This window comes from Nyctereutes procyonoides, unplaced genomic scaffold (assembly GCF_905146905.1).
Source record: "Nyctereutes procyonoides isolate TBG_1078 unplaced genomic scaffold, NYPRO_anot_genome, whole genome shotgun sequence".
Lineage (NCBI taxonomy): Eukaryota > Metazoa > Chordata > Mammalia > Carnivora > Canidae > Nyctereutes > Nyctereutes procyonoides.
In genome coordinates this window covers 4,764,343-4,784,199 of record NW_026575133.1, presented here as the reverse complement: position 1 = coordinate 4,784,199, position 19,857 = coordinate 4,764,343, and the positions used below count along the sequence as shown (strand labels likewise).

General features: G+C 43.3%; 1 protein-coding gene across 4 annotated transcripts in view; it reads right to left on the bottom strand.

The window, feature by feature from the left end:
• The window catches only part of CNNM1 (cyclin and CBS domain divalent metal cation transport mediator 1), a 59,289-nt gene that overhangs the window by 26,441 nt on the left and 12,991 nt on the right, over positions 1-19,857 (bottom strand). For all 4 annotated transcript variants that reach the window (XM_055345885.1, XM_055345887.1, XM_055345886.1 and 1 more), the window contains exons 2-6: positions 7,663-7,806; positions 4,542-4,682; positions 2,097-2,266; positions 1,303-1,402; positions 871-918 (exon numbers count right to left, since the gene is read on the bottom strand). In XM_055345885.1, coding sequence (XP_055201860.1) covers positions 871-918; positions 1,303-1,402; positions 2,097-2,266; positions 4,542-4,682; positions 7,663-7,806 — 603 coding nt within the window. The remainder of the gene's footprint in view (positions 1-870; positions 919-1,302; positions 1,403-2,096; positions 2,267-4,541; positions 4,683-7,662; positions 7,807-19,857) is intronic.

Here is a 19,857-nt window from a genome sequence, read left to right as displayed (position 1 = left end):
TGTGCCAGGGATCATGATATCACAGCTTTGGGATCCTCTGATAAATCCCAATATAAAGCACTATGTAAAATCCTTTTTATGATGAGAGAAAACACCCCATTTGGCATTAAAATAGCCACCATTGTAAACACTAACAGCTGAAAGCAATGCAAAATTCAGACTCATGAATCAAAAAGAAATCTAGAGAAATCATTCTTTCTGGATCACACTTATATTCCAATAAATGCCATGCCTTCTAAACACAAGTATAATAACTCCACACAGGAAACAGCGAGAAGGTAGAGCACAGAAGGGACAGAACAAACCAGCCATCAGCCCTGTGACAGCCCTCACCATCAGCATGCACAGCCACCTGGCAGCCGCTCTCCACTAGTTAAGATGTGGTGACGAGGAAAGAGAAGCAGGTAAGCACTATATTGCACCAGCCTGGGACTTGTGTCCTAAGACCTTGCAGTCATTCCCTCCTGATACCGTAATGACATGCCAGGGTTTTCAAGTAAAGGCCAGTGAGTGAATTATATCATAGCAGAGAAGGAACGGCTGAACCAGAGCACACCAATCACCTGCCTGCATTCCCCAGCAGGTGACAATTTTAAATGGTGACCCTCCCCTCACAACTTCCCTCCCTGTCATTCATCACCTGCCCATGAGCAGAGAAGCAGGAGAAAACATTCCAAACACAGAAACTAAGCACCTGTGGTCTGTGGGTACCTGGCAGGAGGCAGTGTTCCAGGCAGAGCATTACAAAGAGGCTGCCAACATTTGTGTTAGCCCCAGCCCAGGCTCAAAGTGCTCGGTCCAGGTCCCCAGAGTGGGCTGAGGCAGGACCACGATGGGGGCAGATGAGGGAGGGGTTTGAGAGATACATACGAAAGACAGAGGATCCAGCCAGACTTCCAACCTTCCGCACATCGTTATCTAAGGAAAGAAGGATATGATGCGTTTCAGAGGCAGTTCAGAAAACACACCTTCTTAGGGGAATGCCCTTCATCCACCCCACCTCCTGCACCAACCCTGCAAAAACCAGGCAATCAATGTAAGTGTAAAAAGCAAAATAAACTTGTCTTTTCATATGGAAAAGTACCACCACCCACTCCTGACAGTTGATAATGTTATAGTCTACCATGTACTTCTGTAAACAAACTCTCTGTATATGAAATGACTCTTACACTCATTTTACAGAGGAGGAAACTAAAGTCTAGGAAGTTAAATGGCTTGTACAGAGTCCCTAAGAGGAGTCAGGACTTGAACCCATGTATCCCATTGCTTCCCCAAAAAGCTCTGGCTTGGGAACTGGAGTACCTGAGCAAGCAGTGGTCATGATGGCTGGGACCCCATAGTAGGTGAAGGCTCCATTCTCGAAGCGAAGGCCTTCCTTCCCAACCTCCACTTCCACTTTACCCTGGAGAAAGAAGGAAGTGTATTAAGGGTGTGCATGAATCCTTCCAGTTCTCCTATTGACTACAACCCTAAAGTCTTCTGTCTGGATAACAGGTGGGCTGATGTTCTTATCACAGGGAAATGTGAAGTCTGTCTAGATCCATTTCAAAAATAGCACCTCCAACTTCAGTAGCCCTTTGTAGTAAATTAATTGCTTAGTTCATCAAAGAGCATTCAGTCCTGACTAACCAATTTGCTTCTTGATGGCCCTTCCATAACGAATGTCCCAGCACCAGCTAGTGTCAGGCTCCTTGCATGGGACCTGCTTCTCCTGCCTGTGTCTCTGCTTCTCTGTGTGTGTGTGTCTCTCATGAATAAATAAATAAAATCTTAATGAAAAAAAAACCAGTGGGGCAGTGCACAAGGCTGGGGGCTAGCTAAACCTCTCTACTGGAGAAGTGCCCACCCTACTCCATCATCAACACTGCTGACTGGCCAGACTAACTGCCATCAAGATTCCACCACTCTTGGGACACTAGCCAGTCACAACAGACCCCTATGGTGAGTCATGGACAAATGCCCACCCCAACTGGCCTTGCCACAAGGTAGCAGGCTGAGTCTTAGAACCTGGCACCAAGAGGCACAGCCGTTCCTCTCCAACCAGCCTGGATATGCCCTCATCTTGCCCTCAGAGGGTCCCTAACTTTCCCACTCACCTGCAGAAGCAGCACAAAGTAGTCCACAGGGCGGTTACGCTGGTAGAGGTAGTGTTCTGGGGCTTTCTTGTTCTTCTCATCAAACTTTAGTTCCTGGATCACATTCGGATGTTTCAGGAGCCGGAGCAGGATCTTCTCTGAGAGGTACAGAGATTTAAAGGGCTCCACTTCTAGGGGAGATAGGGAGGCAGGAAGAATCAGCAGCTGGAGGAATCAGGATAGGCACGACCAGGCTATGTGTCTAGAGCCACCTCCATTCATGCTCCTGGGCACCAAGCTGGCAGGGCTCTTGTGATTCTCTTAGGGAGAGAGAGGGGGGGTCTTATACCCAAGTGTGCATCTCAGCTTTTCCCCATGGCCTCTGGGGATGTATGTCCCTATGCTGGCACACTGGAGAAAACAGATCACCGTTTTGGAAATGTCAGTTTTGCTATTCATTTTCTTCTTGATTTTATTTAAAGTTGTGCATAAACTTAAATAAAAAGGCAATTTTGCTAGTTGCAATAATATGGATGAACCTGGAGGACATTATGCTAAATGAAATAAGCCAGTCACATAAGGACAAATATGTCTGATGCCACTTTTTTTTAAAAAAAGATTTTATTTATTTATTCATGAGAGACAGAGAGAGAGAGGCAGAGACACAGGCAGAGGAGAAGCAGGCTCCATGGAGGAAGCACTGATGTGGAACTTGTTCTTGGGACTCCAGGATCATGCCCTGAGCCAAAGGCAGAGGTTCAACCGCTGAGCCACCCAGGCATCCCTCTGACACCATTTATATGATGAATCTAAAATAGTCAAATGTGGGGCACCTGGGTGGCTCAGAGTTGGTGGGCATCCAACTCTTGATTTTGGCTCAGATGGTGAGATCAAGCTCACCTTTGGGCTCTGTGCTGGGCCTGGAGCCTACTTAAGATTCTCTCTCTCTCTCTCTCCCCCTGCTCCTCCCCTCCCCTTATGCATATGCATGCTCTCTCAAAAAAAATTTTTTTTAAAGTAATAAAACAAAATAAAATAGTCAAACTCATAGAAGCAGAAAGTAGCACCCTGGTTGGCCAGGGTGAGTGGGAGGGGTGCATGGGAAAGATACTGGTCACAGGGTGCAAAGTTTCGGTTATGTAGGATGAATAAATAAATCCTAGAGATCTTCTAGCTTAGTGCTTGTAATTAGGAATACTGTATTGTATACTTAAAATTTTGCTGAGAGAGATTTTATGTTAACATAGAAAAAATAATAATAAATAATAAATAAATAAGGTGGGAGGAAACTCTTGGAGGTGATGGATATGTTCATGACACAGACTGCGGTAGTAGTTTCACAGGTGTATACTTAGCTCCAAACTCCTCAAGTTGTATACATTAATAACGTACCGCTTTGTGTATGTCAATCTTACCTCAATAAAGAGGTTTAAGGAGAAAAAGAGTAATGGTAAAAAGAGCACAGATAAGTAAGCCATATGAATAACAAAAGCTTTAATACTATAATCAAATGAAATATGGAGAATTTAATCTGATTTGTTAGTATGACATGTATCTGTTAAATGAAAAGAAATTCCGAGTTAATACAGAGTTAATTACTTAAGGGATACGTTCTCAAAAATGTGAAGCCTTGCTGCATCACATTTTTATATTAACAGATATTATTTTATGTTATGTTATGAACAGATGCAGCTGTTTTGCTGTGACAGGCAGCCAGTAGTTAAAAGAAATCTGTAATTAGGACTAGAAAACATGTTGAAAACTACTTTCATGAAGCTCCAATTTAAAATTTTCTGTTTTTTAGCACCTGGAACAGTACTAGGACTCATAACACACCCAAGAAACCCATGTTGGATTAACTGATAATTGAACTTAGTCATGGGTGTGATTATCCTAAGTCAGCACCTTCATTAGGCCTAGATGAGAAGGATGGAAAGTTCAAAGACAAATACTATCTTCTTTATAAGAAGAAGTTTGTATTTGGAGCCTCATTTGTTTTTCTTCTAAAGATCATAAGTTTCACAATCGACTTCTGTATTTTAAGAACTTGTAGGTCATAAGCCTATGTGGTCCTGGGAAGGTCCTGGGCCTCGGGCCTCGTCGCCCTCCTCAGCAAATCCTCAGGGGCACCTCAGCTCCAACAGGATGGAGCTCGGCCTCAGGCTCCTGCCAGGAAGCAAGGGGAGGAAGGGAAAAGAGCAGCAGTGGTTTCTTTAGCTCCCTTCTTGAGAAGAAGAGAGAAAAGCAGAGTTGAGGTGTACTTCCACCCTAGAAGATCAGGGCTGGGGCTGAAAATGATGATATGTGGCATTCTGCGGCCCAACCTACGGCACTCCCTCCCCTGGAACAGAGGTTCTGTGTCTGCTGTGTATGGGAACTAGGTTGTGAGGTGCTATAGATGTAATTGGTGCACGGGTTTCACCCTCTAGATCCTAAGGAGGGGATGTGGGGGTGGGGCGGTCATACCTGTGGCCATGAAGCGGTGTGTGGCCAGCAGGAGCTGCGGGGAGATCTTCACCCTCATCTCTGAGTCGGAGAGCTTAAACAGGGAGAAGTCGTGCCGCTTCCTCTCCCGGTGCGGGACCCTCTGCTTTTTCCGGTTGTCTGCTGTAGGGGCACAGGGGACAGATGGGGGCCATCTCAGAATCAGTTTTCCCACAGTCACATGGGACAGACAGATCCTTTGGGATCTCGTGAGTGTCTGCAATGTATCAACTGTAGGTGACCTCACAGCTTCTCTTTCCCGGGGAGGAGAAGGGTGCTGATAAGGGACAGACAGCAGGACATGCCTCCAGGTCTCAGTATCACGTACACGGAGGTGGTGTGGACTGGAATAGGGGAAAGGCTGGTCTGGTGCCTCCAAGGCTGGGGTTCCAGTGCCGGCTCCCCTCCTTACCAGCTGTGCAAAGTCTCTAAGCCTCGGTGTGTCTGTTTTCATCTACACAGTGAGGTTCCTAAGCAGCGATAACGCTTCTCCTCATCCTGTACAGTTAGTATGAGACTCTGAGCAGGTTTGGCAGAGCCCAGCAAGTTTCTGCCTCTTGTCCTGTCCCCAGAGCTGGGCTCACCAGGTCTCTCTCTTCCTGCTGATTTAAACTCCGTGCTGAGCAGTACCCGGGGCATGTCACCCAAGGGATGTAGGTGGTCATCTCCTCTTCCCACTCACAATTCTCCTGCTTCAACCCTAGCCTCTCCCCAGGTAGAGAACTGGGAAAAATCAAGGGAAGAAGAAAGGGGAAGGAATGGGAACAGCCCTACAACTTACAAATTTGGGTTCTCAGGCAAAGCCTTAGAGGGACTTTAGATGGCCTGTGATACTGATGGGGAAAATCTGCTTTTTCCAATTAAATTTTTTCTCTCTTCTTTTTTTAAGCTTATCTTCAAGAAATATTTTCTTAGGAGTAGGGGGAATGTTTTCTTTGGTCACATATTTTTTTGCTTTCCCTTAGTTTTGAGTGAAATTTTGAAGTGTTTCGCCTATTTCACAGTGCTAAGGAGAGCAGGGAGAGCGATTTGGGTTTTCTCCAGACTTGGCCTGGAGACAGCCAGGGCTGCAGGAAACTTGTAGTGCAAGCCGAGCAGATGGAGTGGACATTAAATGGAATGAAGCCTAGGGACAAGGAACCAGGGCCCTAGAATCTGGCTCCCCGGTATTCTCCTCCTTTTGGAGCTCACTTCAGCCCCATTTTCTAGAAGTTTGGATTTCCTTCTAGAAGACAGAAAGTGCCCTTCTACTGTGCTGTCCTTTGGGCCTATCTTGGACTCACGGCTGCTGCTTTAACTTTCCTTTTGCTCCGATAACAACAATGGCAAGATGTAGACCTGGCTGTCCCGTGGGTCAGGGTCAAATGAGAAGAAACACAGTATTCCTGGTTCCGTGGCCTTCTCACAGCTCTTAAAGAATCCTGCCAGAAGCTTATTTATAAGGGCAGGGAAATCCTAACCTTCTCTAACTTTAGAAAGAGGATTGCTCAGCAAGAAAGCAGCAAATAGATGTATCAGATCAATTCTTCTACTCTCACTGGTGAGCAATCTTCTGCTTTAATAGGACATGTTTGCTTAAATATCTCCTCTCCCTCTTCCAACAGAATGCCACTTAACATTTCACCTTTGGAGAATCATTCCTCATCTCCCTCTTCATTTCTATTATTTTAATAGTAAGTATTTGGAACATCAAGGTTGTTAAAACAAATGCTGGAGGAAGAGCATACTCATTTAGATTACCATCACTACTATCAGCCACTAACACGTTAGTGTGAATGCCTTCCCTAATAGATCTACTGAGATCTTGGGAATTCTAAATCAAGAGTGGTGGGCAGAGGAGCACCTGGGTGGCTCAGTCGGTTAAGCATCTGCCTTCAGCTCAGGTTGTGATCTCAGGGTCCTGGGACTGAGGCCCACATTAGGTTCCCTGCTGAGCAGGGAGTCTGCTTCTCACTCTCCCTCTGCCCCTTCCCACCACTCATGCTCTCTCTCTCTCTAATAAATAAATAAAATCTTTAAAAAAAAAAAAGAGTGGTGAGTAGAGGTGAAGGGAGAAGGGAATGGGGGAGGTAGAGGTTAACCCCTATTTGAAGAAGTTGGGTCTGGCTAGGGTATCACAGCAAAATCACTCTGACACTGTGACACTCTTACTTGTGTTTTGTCTGGGCCTGACCCATCTTTTGGGTTTGGTCTCTAAGAATAAAGGGAAGGCAGTCTTTATGCACCACTCACTGCCTTACAGCATTAAAGCTCTTTCTACAGGGAGCTGGTTTCAGAATGGCTGCTCCTAGCAAACTAAGGACAGGATTCTGGATGGAATGAGTTATCTGAGGTAGGGAAAAGAGACTGCTGTCTCATGAAGTAAAATTCAGAGGAGGAAACACTTCCTGGCCTAGGGACTCCAGTAGATTTAGATAACACTCTCCTCCCACAGACAAAGCAAGCCTTTGTAATGTTTGCAAGCAGAGCTTTGATAAGGCTCAGTAACCAAAAGCCCTCACCCTCTGCTTGGAGTCCCGATTGTTCCCAAGGAGAGGGCTGTGGGTGGAGGGCAGAGGTTGAAAGGGAGAATGAGACACCAGGCTGCAGGGCTGAAAAGGCATGAGGGAGAAGAGCGGTGTGGAAGAAGGGGTATTTACGGTTTGGGCTTAGGTTGCATGTGGGCAATCTCCTGACAGTCTTGACTGTGCGCTGTTGCAGTTTTGTGGGCCAACTGTGAGTGCAACCCCAGGGAGTGCTAGATGGAGGAAGAGACAAAACCAAAACAATGCAGGGGAGGGACAAAAACGAGGGCAGAGAGGCCACCCGAGGCACACTTAGTTTCCGTTAGTTCCTTTTCCATCCAAAGGCCAGGAGGTCTTTTTAGTGTTGGCTTAGTTCCCGAAGGTTCCCTCCTGATAAACATTTAGCTAGCATTTTCTCAGTGACTCAGGGTGACTCAAGCCAGGGTATCCTACCGTGCCAGCACCTAACATTTGGGGGCTGACAGCAATGCATGGGCTTGTCCCAACACTCTTTCACACAGTATATCAACCTAGGCCAGCCCTGAGAGTCTCACAAGAAATGGGATGACCCTGGAAAAAAGCCAAGGCCATGCACTTACTGTAGAGGTCAGTTTCATCCAGGATCTCCGACTTAATGATCTCCTCTATGATGTCCTCCAGTGTGACAATGCCCATCACCTCATAGAAGGGGTCCCCTTCACCCTCATTGTTCACCCGCTGGACAATGGCCAGGTGAGATTTTCCTAGAGAACAAATGAAGTCAGAGTTAAGCATCTGGAACATTTTTAAAGAAATCTTTCCTTATGAGAAAATTATACAAAGTTGTTCTGTGACCAATTGTGGACTGAACTCATCATAGGACCTCCTTAAAATATGAAGCTTGTGTATAAGCTCTTACAAATGCAAACATTATACTTTTTTGAAAAATATTTTATTTATTTATTTGACAGAGAATAGCATGAGTGGTGGGAAGAGGTGGGTGGGGGGAGAAGCAGACTTCCCACTGAGCAGGAAGCCTGATGCAGCTCCATCCCAGGACCCTGGGATCATGACCTGAGCCAAATCAAATGCTTAATCAACTGAGCCGCCCAGGCACCCCGAAACCTTTTACTTTTATATCTATCTCTTTTCTAGGAAAGTTACCTAGTATACACAAAGCCAGTTACCTTTTTTTCTTTTAAATTTCACATATTAGCAAGTATATCTAAGCTGAAGGAGGATAAATAACCTAATTAAAAGAATGAGAATTTGGAATCAAAAGATTTAGGTTAGAAGTCTTTTTTCCTCCAAACTTCCCCCATAACTACCCCAAATACTCTCTGTGCAACTGCCCCTGGGCACATCATTTAACTTCTACTGAGTCTCTATTTTCTCATTTAGAATTAGGAAATAATACCAGTATGGTGATTTTAAAATATGGCCTCCGGGGGCACCCAGGTGGTTCAGTGGGTTAAGCGTCTGCCTACAGCTCAGGTTATGATCCCAGGGTCCTGGGATCGAGTCCCATATTAGGCTCCCTATTCGGCTGTGAGCCTGCTTCTCCCTCTCCCTCTGCAGCTCCTCCTGCTTGTGCTCTCTCTCTCTCTCTGTGTGTCTCAAATAAATAAATATTTTAAAAATAAAATAAATAAATAAAAAATAAAACATGGACTCAAATTCTTTGATACACCTCCTATTGAAAGATGTGGTCTATATCTCTTTCTCTGGAATCTGGACAGGCCTGTGACTACTTTAAGCCACAGAGGACAGAAAAGTGGGATACTACGAGGATACTTCTGAGGCTAGGTCACAAAAGGCATGTGGCTTCTTCTGGAAAAATGCTCTAAGAAGTTTGAGGCTACCATGGTGGAGAGGGCACATAGAAGTCTAAGTGCTCAGGTGACATATTCAGATGAGCCTTGCCTTCCAGCCATCCCACCACAGTGCCAGGGAGGTTAGTGGAGAAGCTGTATTGGCTGTGGATCTGCAATTTTCATGATCCAGCCCCACTTGCTAGAGTCCTCACCAGCCAATCTGGTCTTCTCTAGCTGCAGGCATAGACACTGTGAAGCAGAGATAAGTAAGTCCTGTTGCACCTCATCCAAATTCCCAACTCATAGAATCTGAGCATCATAAAATGGTGGTGTTTTATGCTCCTAAGTTTTGGAATGGTTTGTTAGCAGTAATGACAGCTAGGATAGCCAATAGCCATATGGTCATTGGGGGCTCAGAGGACCTAGTGGGTAAGAGTGCTTTGTAAACTATAATGTGTCATAGGCAGGCAGTTAATTTTTATTGTCCAACAAGTGAATGATAATAGTTAATGTATAGTGAACTCTCATCATATGTCAGGCACTATTTGGAGCACTTTTTATGTATTAACTCATGTAATCCTTCTAACAACTCCTGAGACAAGTACTAGTCTTATCCCCATTATAGATGAAAGGACTGAGGCACAGATGGGTTAAGTAACATGCCTAAGGTTACATAGCCTGGATGTGGGGCAGCTGGATTGCAAACTCAGGTAACTAGAGTCAGCCCTAAAGTAGAGACCGAGTCTTACCTAACAGTCCTACAATCCTGCTTTACCTTGATTTGTTTTTATCTGCTGATAAATACATTTCCTGGTCCTATTTCTAAAATGCAGATCCGGGTGTTTTTTTTTCCTTGGCAAAGAGACATTTAAGGAGAAAATCTAGGGTTGTGACTTAGATGTTATTCTTGCCCCTTCCCCCCCAATAAATTAATAAAAGGAAGGTCATGCTTTATCAGTATTACCCTTTCTAAGCTTGGCCCTTGCTAAAAATATCAGATAAATGGAGTAGTCAGTTTGCTGGAGGCATAATTAACCATTAAAATTATACATGTGAACTTCTGTATTGGATACCTCAAATCACAAGATCACTACCTATTGGTAATTTTAATTGGAAAGATGGGATTTGTATCACTCAAGAATGGTCTCTGGGGGATCCCTGGGTGGCTCAGTGGTTTAGCACCTGCCTTGGGCCTGGGACGTGATCCTGGAGTCCTGGGATCAAGTCCCACGTCAGGCTCCCTGCATGGAGCCTGCTTCTCCCTCTGCCTGTGTCTCTGTGTCTCTGCCTCTCTCTCTCTCTCCCTGTGTGTGTCTCTAATGAATAAATAAATAAAATCTTAAAAAAAAAAAGAATTGTCTCTGATTTCTTCTCCAACTCTAACCTGTCCTTCAACTAACCCCAAACTGGTCTGATCATCCCACTGCCTTGCTCAAAAACCTTATAAGACTCCCTAGTATGCACAGAATCAAATCCAGATTCGTTGGTTTGGTAGTATCAAGACAGCAAAATGCCCTGCTATATCCCCTACCATTCTATACTCCAGATGCGCCTTGTTACCTTCACTTCCTCAACTTGGTCCATATGTACTTTCTAAGGCTTCGTGCACACTGTCTCCTCCCACTGCATTTGCACTCTTCAAGTTCCAGCGTAGGCGCTAGTTCCTCAAGAAAGTCCTTGAGGAGAGCAACCAGATCTGCTCCATTCTGAATCTGAACCAATCTCTCCTTGCTTGTGTTTTGAAATCCTTGACAACTCCACTAGAGCATCTGTCACAACTTCCTGCTTCTCGTAACTAGCAATGAGTGTGCCCTCTATTGGATCATGTTTCTTTCTCAGGCCATAAGCTCCTCCAGGATATAGACTAAGATAGGATACACTCCATATAACAGGAACCCAAATAAATGCCTGATGAACTGAACTAAATGGAATGAAAATCCATAGTTGACACAATAGATGATATTAAAACCAGACACCAAAACCTTTGTTTTTAAATAAAATATAATGTGTTTAAATTAAAATTTAAACTCTACATCAGTGGTTCTAAAATTATCCTTCTTTGAAACAACTGCTTAAATTAGATTATGTTAATTGTTAGAATGCGCTCAATTTAAAGGCCTTTTCCTCAACACATTGTTCTTAAACTTATGGCACCTGTTCTCACTTTCCTGCTAACATGTGCTAACAGATGACAAAACAAATGACTACTGTAACAGAAAACTTGGAAAAATGATTTCTTAAAATTATTTTCTATAATTGGATAATTTTTGTAATGTGGAGCTCAGAATATATATAAAAGAGCCATTTTCTGCCACTAAGAGATTAGTTCATATAATGGGATTAGTAAATTAACATTTTGGGACACCTGGGTGGCTCAGTGGTTGAGCATCTGCCTTCGGCTCAGGGTGATCCCGGGGTCCTAGGATCGAGTCCTGGATTGGGCTCCTTGTGGGGAGCCTGCTTCTTCCTCTGCCTATGTCTCTGCTTCTCATGAATAAATAAATAAAATCTTTTAAAATAATAAATTGATTAAGATTTTATGATGTTTCATGGAGTGCCATAACTTCCATGTGAAAATCAACCACTGGTATACACTTCATAAGGTCAATTTGAGGACATACTATGTGATCACCAGGGAATAGAGATTTTAAGTCCTAATTTTATAATATTCAAGACAATACACTTATGTAATCTATTAGAAATATTTTGTAATTCACAATCAGCCTCTCTGATCACATCAAATGCCTATAGAGATCTACAGACAAATGAACGAAGTCATTTTCTTGGGTACAGACTGAAATGGGAATCAGAAATCACATAGCCCTGTTCACATAACCTTTGTTCAGAAATCAGCTGTGCTCATGACACACATACCTGAGGTCCATCTTCTCTCAAAAAAGGTTGCCCTTTAAGAGACCTATCTCCCTGTACCCCTCTGCTTCCTAGGCCTCAGAAGGGTTGGGGGTGGCTCCCAGTGAAGCCAACCTTGATACATGGAAAATGTAGTCACTCCTTCCCACCACAGCACTTTGTACAAACCTCTCTTTGGCACTTATAACAACAATATAGCTATCATTATTATTGTTATTATTATTATAGCAGCTACCATTTGCTATAACCACTCCAGGAGCTAGGCATAATTTCACCATGCTGTTGTTCTAAGTGATTTCCCCTATTATGATGATATGTTTTCTGAGGGGCAACAGCTATGTTCCACTTAATCTCCATTTCCCCAGAATCTAAGAATAGCACCTGGCACAGAATAGCTCCATAACTAGTGGGTGACAAATGGATATCTGTATGCAAAAGAACGAAGCTGGATGCCTACCTAACACTGTACACAACAGTTAATTCAAAATGGATCAAATGCCTAAGTGTAAGAGTGAATAAAACTCTTAGAAGAAAATATAGGAGTAAATCTTTGTGACCTTGGAGTAGAAAAATATATTTTTAGATAAGACATCACAAAAACAAGCAACCAAGAAAAAATAGGTCAACTGGACTTGAGAATGCTTTTAGAATGTATTTAACGGACTACCAGCAAATCCTATATCTAATAGGGAGATTATACCCAGAATATATAAAGAAAATTTACAACTCATAAAAACATAACTCAGTTAAAAAGTGGGCAAAGGGGATGCCTGGGTGGCTCAGCAGTTGAGCATCTGCCTTTGGCTCAGGGCGTGATCCTGGGTCTGGGGATAGAGTCCCACAATGGGCTCCCAGCAGGGAGCCTGCTTCTCCCTCTGCCTATGTCTCTGCCTCTCTCTGTGTGTCTCTCATGAATAAATAAACAAAATCTTAAAAAAAAAGTTGGCAAAGGATGGAAAAATACAGTTATCTGAGGAAGATAAACAACTAGCCAATAAGCACATGATAAGTTGCTTAGCATCTTCATCATTTGAGAAAGGCAAATCCCTAATGAGATACCACGTCACACCCACTAGAATGGCTCTAATAAAAATGATGTTGGTATGGATGTGGATAAATTAGAACCCTTAGACATTGTTGGTGGAATTGTAAAATGAGTCACCTGCTTCGGAAAAGTCTGGTGGTTTCTCAAATTATTAAACATAAATTATGATTCAGCAATTCCACTAAATCCATATATGTTTACCCAAGTATGGATATACACCCAAGCAAACTGAAAACACAGGTCCTCACAAAAATGTGTTCCCAAAAGTTCATATTATTCTTGATAGCTAAACAGTAAAAACAATCCAAATGTGTATCAACTGATGAAAGGATGAATAATATGTGGTATACCCAGACAATGGAATATTATCTGGCCATTAAAAGGGAATGGATTACTGGCACATGCTACAGCATGGACAAACTTTCAAAACATTATGCTGAATGAAAGAAGCTAGACCCAAGAGGCCACAGCTTGTATGATTCTAAATCTATGAAATGTCCAGAATAGGCTAACCTATACAGAAAGAAAGTAGTTTAGCGATTGCCAGGAGCTAGGGGAAGAAAGGGATGGGGAAAAACTCTGGGGTTTCTTTTGGAGTGATGAAATGTTCTAGAATTAGGTAGTCATGGTTGCACAATTGATGGTCCACTGAATTGTATACCTTAAAAGGGTGAATTTTATCTCAATAAAGCTGTTATTAAAGCCAATTGGAAAAAAAAAGAATCAGTATTTAAATGAACTGGAAGTCAGTGGGTGAGTAAAAATAGCAACTGTTTCACAAAAAGAGAATAGAATGAAATATAAAAGCAATGCTGGTTTGGACAGAGGTGGCAATGCTGGTAACATGCTAGTTTAGAGTACTTGTCTTTTTGTGCTCTAGGATGTGGCAGAGACAAAAGTGGACACAGGCAAGGCCATTAGGAGAACAGGAATGGAGGAGAGGGCACCATCTTATAAATATCTGTGGCGATGGAGAAGGCAGGCAGGAATGAGAATTTGTCACAGCTGGGAGGAAAGAATCTAAGAACAAAATCTCATTAAGATATGAGGCAAAAGGTAATGCTTTACCTCAAAAACTAGTGAATGCTACTGCTTTATGAGGTATTATGTCCCTAGACCAAACCATTGCGGCACTGAACACCAAAGGATGGGAAATCTGTGAGCTGAGTTGAAAGATACAGACACAGTGGATTTTATGGCAATGCACTTTCTAAAAATCAAGGCTACATTTGTCTCTGTTGTAAGGAGTATATTTTATTCCAGTTTACTGGTATTCTACTTCTGAACTGGTAACTACAGACACTCTGGAATGTTTTACTCTGCCATGTTCCTAGTGTCCAGTTTCTGCAGAAGCTCCAGCTCTGTCCCGAGGGCATGGCTTGCCAACATGTCTTTCCTGGCTTCTAGCAGCTGGGAGCTCCTTAAGCCTCTTAAGTTTGCATCCCTCCAGCATGGGTTACTTTCTCTCAGCCTCTGATGTACAGTCTCTAGCTTCAATGTTGTCCACACCCAGATGAGACACAAAGTAGAGAATATATACCTATCGCCTGAGTCTTGCTTGGACCACAGTGTTAGGATGGATTTGGCTGGAACTCAATCCTCACTGGAGCATAAGGGGTCAGTCACACCTTTCTGAGACTGTCATAGCCCTCCATTAAACATGAGACCCTCCAAGCCCAATGCTTTGGAATGCATTTTACTGGTTCAATAGTTTCTAACACTGGCTGTGTGTTAGAATCATCTGAGAAGCTTTGATGGTCTAAAGATTGGATTCCAGGGGATCCCTGGGTGGCGCAGTGGTTTGGCGCCTGCCTTTGGCCCAGGGCGCGATCCTGGAGACCCGGGATCGAATCCCACGTCGGGCTCCCGGTGCATGGAGCCTGCTTATCCCTCTGCCTGTGTCTCTGCCTCTCTCTCTCTCTCTCTCTCTGTGTGTGTGACTATCATAAAAAAAAAAAAAGATTGGATTCCACACCCAGGGATTCTGATTTCAACAGCTTGCGGTGGGGCCATGGCATCAATAGTTTAAAATATTCCCCAGGTGATGCAAATTCTCAGCCAAGGCTGAGAACTACTCTAGTTATTTATAGTCATGGTTCTCAAAGTGTGCTTCCTCAGCAGCATCAGCATCACTAGAGAATGTAGTTAGAAATGTAAATTCTCAGGACCAACCCCACACTTAGTAAATCAGAATTTCAGGGGTTGTGCCGAGTGACCTGTGATTTTAGTAAGTTCTACAACTAGTTCTGATGCAGTCTAAAGTTTGAGAAACTTTATGGGTAGGCTCTGGCACTCTGGTTATTTATCTGATGACTTACTAATAAGGAAGAAAAACAAGCACTGAGATTTCTAATAAAATCCTGGTCCCTTTGGTGCACCTGGTTTAAGTTGCCAGATGCTAAGTACTTACTAAAAGAGAAGAACCTCCTGGAACAAAGGGTAGTTGTAGTAGCAAACTGATGAGTGCTCTTGTATGATATGGTGGTTATGGCATTTGGTTCACACCGAGCATACAGTGAGCACTGACTATTTAATGCTGAGCTTGAAAAGGAGTTTCTTAGAGTGCCTGGGTGGCTCAGTCGGTTAAGTGTCTGCCTTCAGCTCAGGTCATGATCCCAGGATCCTGGGATGGAGCCCTATGTCTGGGTCCCTGCTCAGCAGGGTACCTGCTTCTCCCTCTACCCCCTTCCCCATGCTCTCCCTCTCTCTCTCGCAAATAAATAAGTAAAATCTTGAAAAAAAATAAAAGAAAAGGGGTTTCTTATAGCTTTTGTACCAATCACCTCTGAGACAAGCTTGAGGTACTTGCACTATCTATTAAATTCTTGGTGTGTCTCAGGTCAATAAAATTTCCCACTATTGAAAGTCAAACTAGTCATTTCTCTTGTCCCTCAAATCCAAAGGGTTGTCCTAGTACTAGTTTCTAGAAGTAGCTTATCTCATCACCCCGGGCATTGACACACCCAAACTACATGTCAAATCTCTTAGAACGGCAACTAGGTTTTCAGGCATTGCTTTTAAAGCAATGGTTCTCAACGGGGCTGATTTGATGCCCCACCCCACCCCACCCCAAGGGGACATTTGGCCATGTCTGGAGACAAATTTGGGTTGTCACACTTGGGGCAGGGAATGCTACTGGAATGTAGTGAGTAGAGGCCAGTGATGCAGCGAAACATCCTCCGATGCCCAGGATAGCCCCATAACAAGGAATGTCAATAGTGCTGAGCTTGGAAACCTTACTTTAAAGAGACAGAATGTCAGTAAGCAGGCAACACCGTGACTATATTTCAGTGTTTGAAGAAGTAGAAATATTCTCCAAGGGTTTTTAATAAATATAGCCTCTAATTGTTTAGGCACATCACAGAGAAGACCTCCTAAGGTCTCTGTTAGCATATGCCTTGAAAAAAAATAGCAAATAATTGATTTGCTTTCTTTCTCTTTCAAAAATAGCTACGGCATTTTGCTAAGGTAACTGATCCCAAGATAAAATTTAGAAGCTAAGGCAAAAGCATAATTGCTTAGAAATAGAGAATTAAGGAAAGCAGAAATCATTTTATGGCTTCTGCCTTACTTATGACCTTCACCTTGTAAAATACATTGATATTTGCTACCTTTTTATTCTCCCTGGTGTCCCTACCGCATCTTTTACTTATTGAGTGGACAGTATTGAGTGCCTCTTCTTCCATACCTTGGTCTCAGTAACACTTCCCCTTGGAGTGTGCACTGAACTCCAAGTGTGTTCCTGGGCACATCATCCGGGCACTTGTTCAAAACGCAGGTTCATAGGTGCCACCTCTGTGCCACATACAGAATCAAGATTTGGGTGGTGAGGTGCACCCCAGACAGCTGTTTCAATGGTATCCCAGGTGGTCCTCATGCACATTGAAGTCTGAGAAGCACTGCTTCTGACACCTGCTACTCAAAGTGTGGCCCTGGGACCAGAAAACTTGGCATTACTGGAAGGCTTGTGAGAGCCATGGCAGCTCAGCCCCATCCCCGCAGTCTGAGTCAGAATCTGCATGGCTTCAGGATTTCCCAGTGGTACGTATGTACATTTGAGTATGTACATTTGAGTATGAGAAGAACTGGTCAAGACCCTGGTATTCTTCCCATGCTTATGACTGATATTTTTCTGTTTCTACTGTGGATTCCTTTATCCTCACCTAAAGATAAATACATGTCACAGGCTCTAGCTCAGTGAGTCTCAACCCTGGCTGCAAATGGGAGTTACCCAGGGAGATTTAAAACCTATGTGCCTCTCATAGAGGTTCCAGTCTAACTGGCCTGGGATGCTGTCCTGGCATTAGGATGTTTAAAACTTCTTCAAGTGACTCTACTGGGCAATTGAATTAAGAGCCTCTGCTCCAGTCCTTGATTCTCTGCCTCTCTCTTCTTGATTACAGATCCCAGAAGAGCCCGTCACTTTAAATATCACCATTGTCTGTCTCCTGAGGACTAAATTTATATCTCAGCATCAGTGTCTACTTTGATCTTACATTCTGTTTTAAACATTTTGCCTGGGCTGTCTCCTTGTCTTGTCAAAATCACTTATCTCAATAGGAACTCATGATCTTTAAAGGGCCACTATCCTTGCTCTTCTTTCTGGCTCCTTCACTATCTAGAACGTAGCACTATCAACCTTCTAGTTACCCAGGGTCATCACTCAGGAGTTGTTTTTTACTTTCTTTTCCTTTGTCCCTATTAGGAAGCAAAATCCCCACATTCTTGCAATTTGCCTTTTCTTTTTTCATTTTATCAACAAGTATTTATTAAATGCCTACTATGTACCAAGCACTAACCTAGGCACTAGAAATTCAGCAATAAACTCAATGGACAAAATCATTTCCCTTCTGTAGCTTACATTCTAATAACTAGGGGCGAGAGATAATAAGCCAGATAAATATGTAAAAGCTACATCACAGCTCTAAGGGGAAAAGGAAAGTGGGGTAGAGCAATGAGGAAGTATGTGTGTGTTACAATTTTAGGTAAGAGAGGGCAGGGATGAACTTCCCAAGAAAGTGGAATTTGAGTAAAGATCTGAAGGCAATGAGGTGGGAAACCCTGCGGATATCTCAGGGACACCCTTGCAGTAGAACAAGAATCAAAAGGTCCTTAGTTGGAAGTATAGCTGATGTGCTTAGAATAGCAAGGCTGCTAGTGGAGTGGCTGCTGATTTGGGGTGAGGACAGTAGTAGGAGCCAAGTTCAGGGAAGTAAGAGATGGTAGGTGAGCCTGTGCTAAAGCCTGGAAGGCCTTTTAAGGACTTGGCTCTTTGAGCAAGATAAAGCCATTGTACAGTTTCGTGTTTGTGTGTGTGTTTATTGTTTTACAAAAGAGTGATATGATCTGACTTATGTTTTAAAAGCCTCTTTCTAGTTGCTGTGTTAAGAATGGACACAAAGTGGGTAGAAGTAGAAGCAGAGAGATCTCATATGAAGCTCTGGCAATCATCCACGTGAGAGATGGGTGGTGGCTTGGCTGGGAGCTAGCAGCGGAGGTGGTGAGATGTAAGCAGATTCTCTAGATATGCTGAAAGCAGAGCATACATGAGGGATTGGGAGTGAGGCAAGAGCAAAAGAAGAGTTTGGATCTGAATAGCAATAACAATGGAACTGCAATTTACAGAGTTTGGGAATATTGTGCGAGGAGTTGCTTTGGCACAGACAGCCTAAGCTCAGATTTGGACAGTTTAAGTTTGGGATGCCTTTCAGACCTCCAAGTGGAATGTCAAGTGGTAGCTGGGAAATATAAGTCTAGAGTTGATAATATCTTTGGGAGAATGAATGAATGAATGAATGAATGAATGAAACAATCATGAGAGTGAGACTAGACAAAGAGATCCATTTCTGAGCCCTGGGGCGTTGCAACCGTTAGAGGTCATAGAAATGCAACATTCATGCAACAAATAAATACTGGAGCATCTGATATGGATAGGCCTTGCTCCAAATGCTGAGGATATATCAATAAAGATGATGTAGGAGGAACCAGTAGAAGAGCCCAAGAAAGAATGTCCAGAAGGTAATGAAGTCTCAGAGGTTTTCTCCATTCTAATTGCAAGTGCACATTCCTGAATTTCCATGTCCTCATCATATCCTAGACAACTGAATTAATATCCTAACCAATCCTCCTTCTGGTTTCTCCAGCTCCAATCCAGTCTATCCACCAAACCAGACTGACTGCCCCAAACAGCATTTATGAGCTTATTCCCCACTTCATTAACATGTACCAGTTACCAAGAAGGATAATTTCTGAAGTCTTCTTGCTGCCATTAAAGGCCACTATGTTTTTTTTTTTTTTTTTGGTATATATCTTGCCTTCTTTCCCACTACTCTATCAAAATGGATTGCATTTATTCCGCAAACAACAACTGGTCTGAGGATATTCAGCTTATAAATAGTAGAGCCAATATTTGAACTTAGGGAACTGAATAGGACCCACCTAGCTGGCGTTTGTGGAAAGCTTCAAGAAAACTAAACGAGACTGGATAGTTGAACTTTAGGCCTCTCAGACTCAGAGTTTCTCTTAGAGGTAGCCCACAGGGCCAGTTTGTCTCTCTCTAGGTTCAGGCTAAACATAACCAGGATCCTCAGCTTAAAAATCACCATGATGACCTAGAGTGATCTGGCTAAGCTTTGACTGATGGTGACATTCGCAGGCCATGAACCAACCCCAGACATGAGGAAAGACACTGAAAGGCAAATAGTCCTGGCCTAAGTTGTCTAGAGATCATACAGTTCTGGGCTAGCCCAGAGGCTATGGCCGAATGAGGCTGGTCCCAGGGAGGAGAGGGTAGGGTTCCCAGGGGTTCTATTTAAATAAGCTAGACTCTGAAGGTGACCTTAAAACCCATCCTTTTGGAGGTTCTCATTGCAGGTAAAGACAGCCGACAGCTACTCCAACATTCTCCTCACTGTTTCTGAACTAAACCAAGTGGACTCCTGAGGGCACAGGTTCACATTCACTCCATTTTCCAGTTTTTGCCCTAGAGGTCATTGCTGTACCTATTGTTCAGAGGGTGCACACATTAACCCCTCATCTTCATCATATCTCTGCCAAATGGGGATTGTTATTACTAATATATGAAT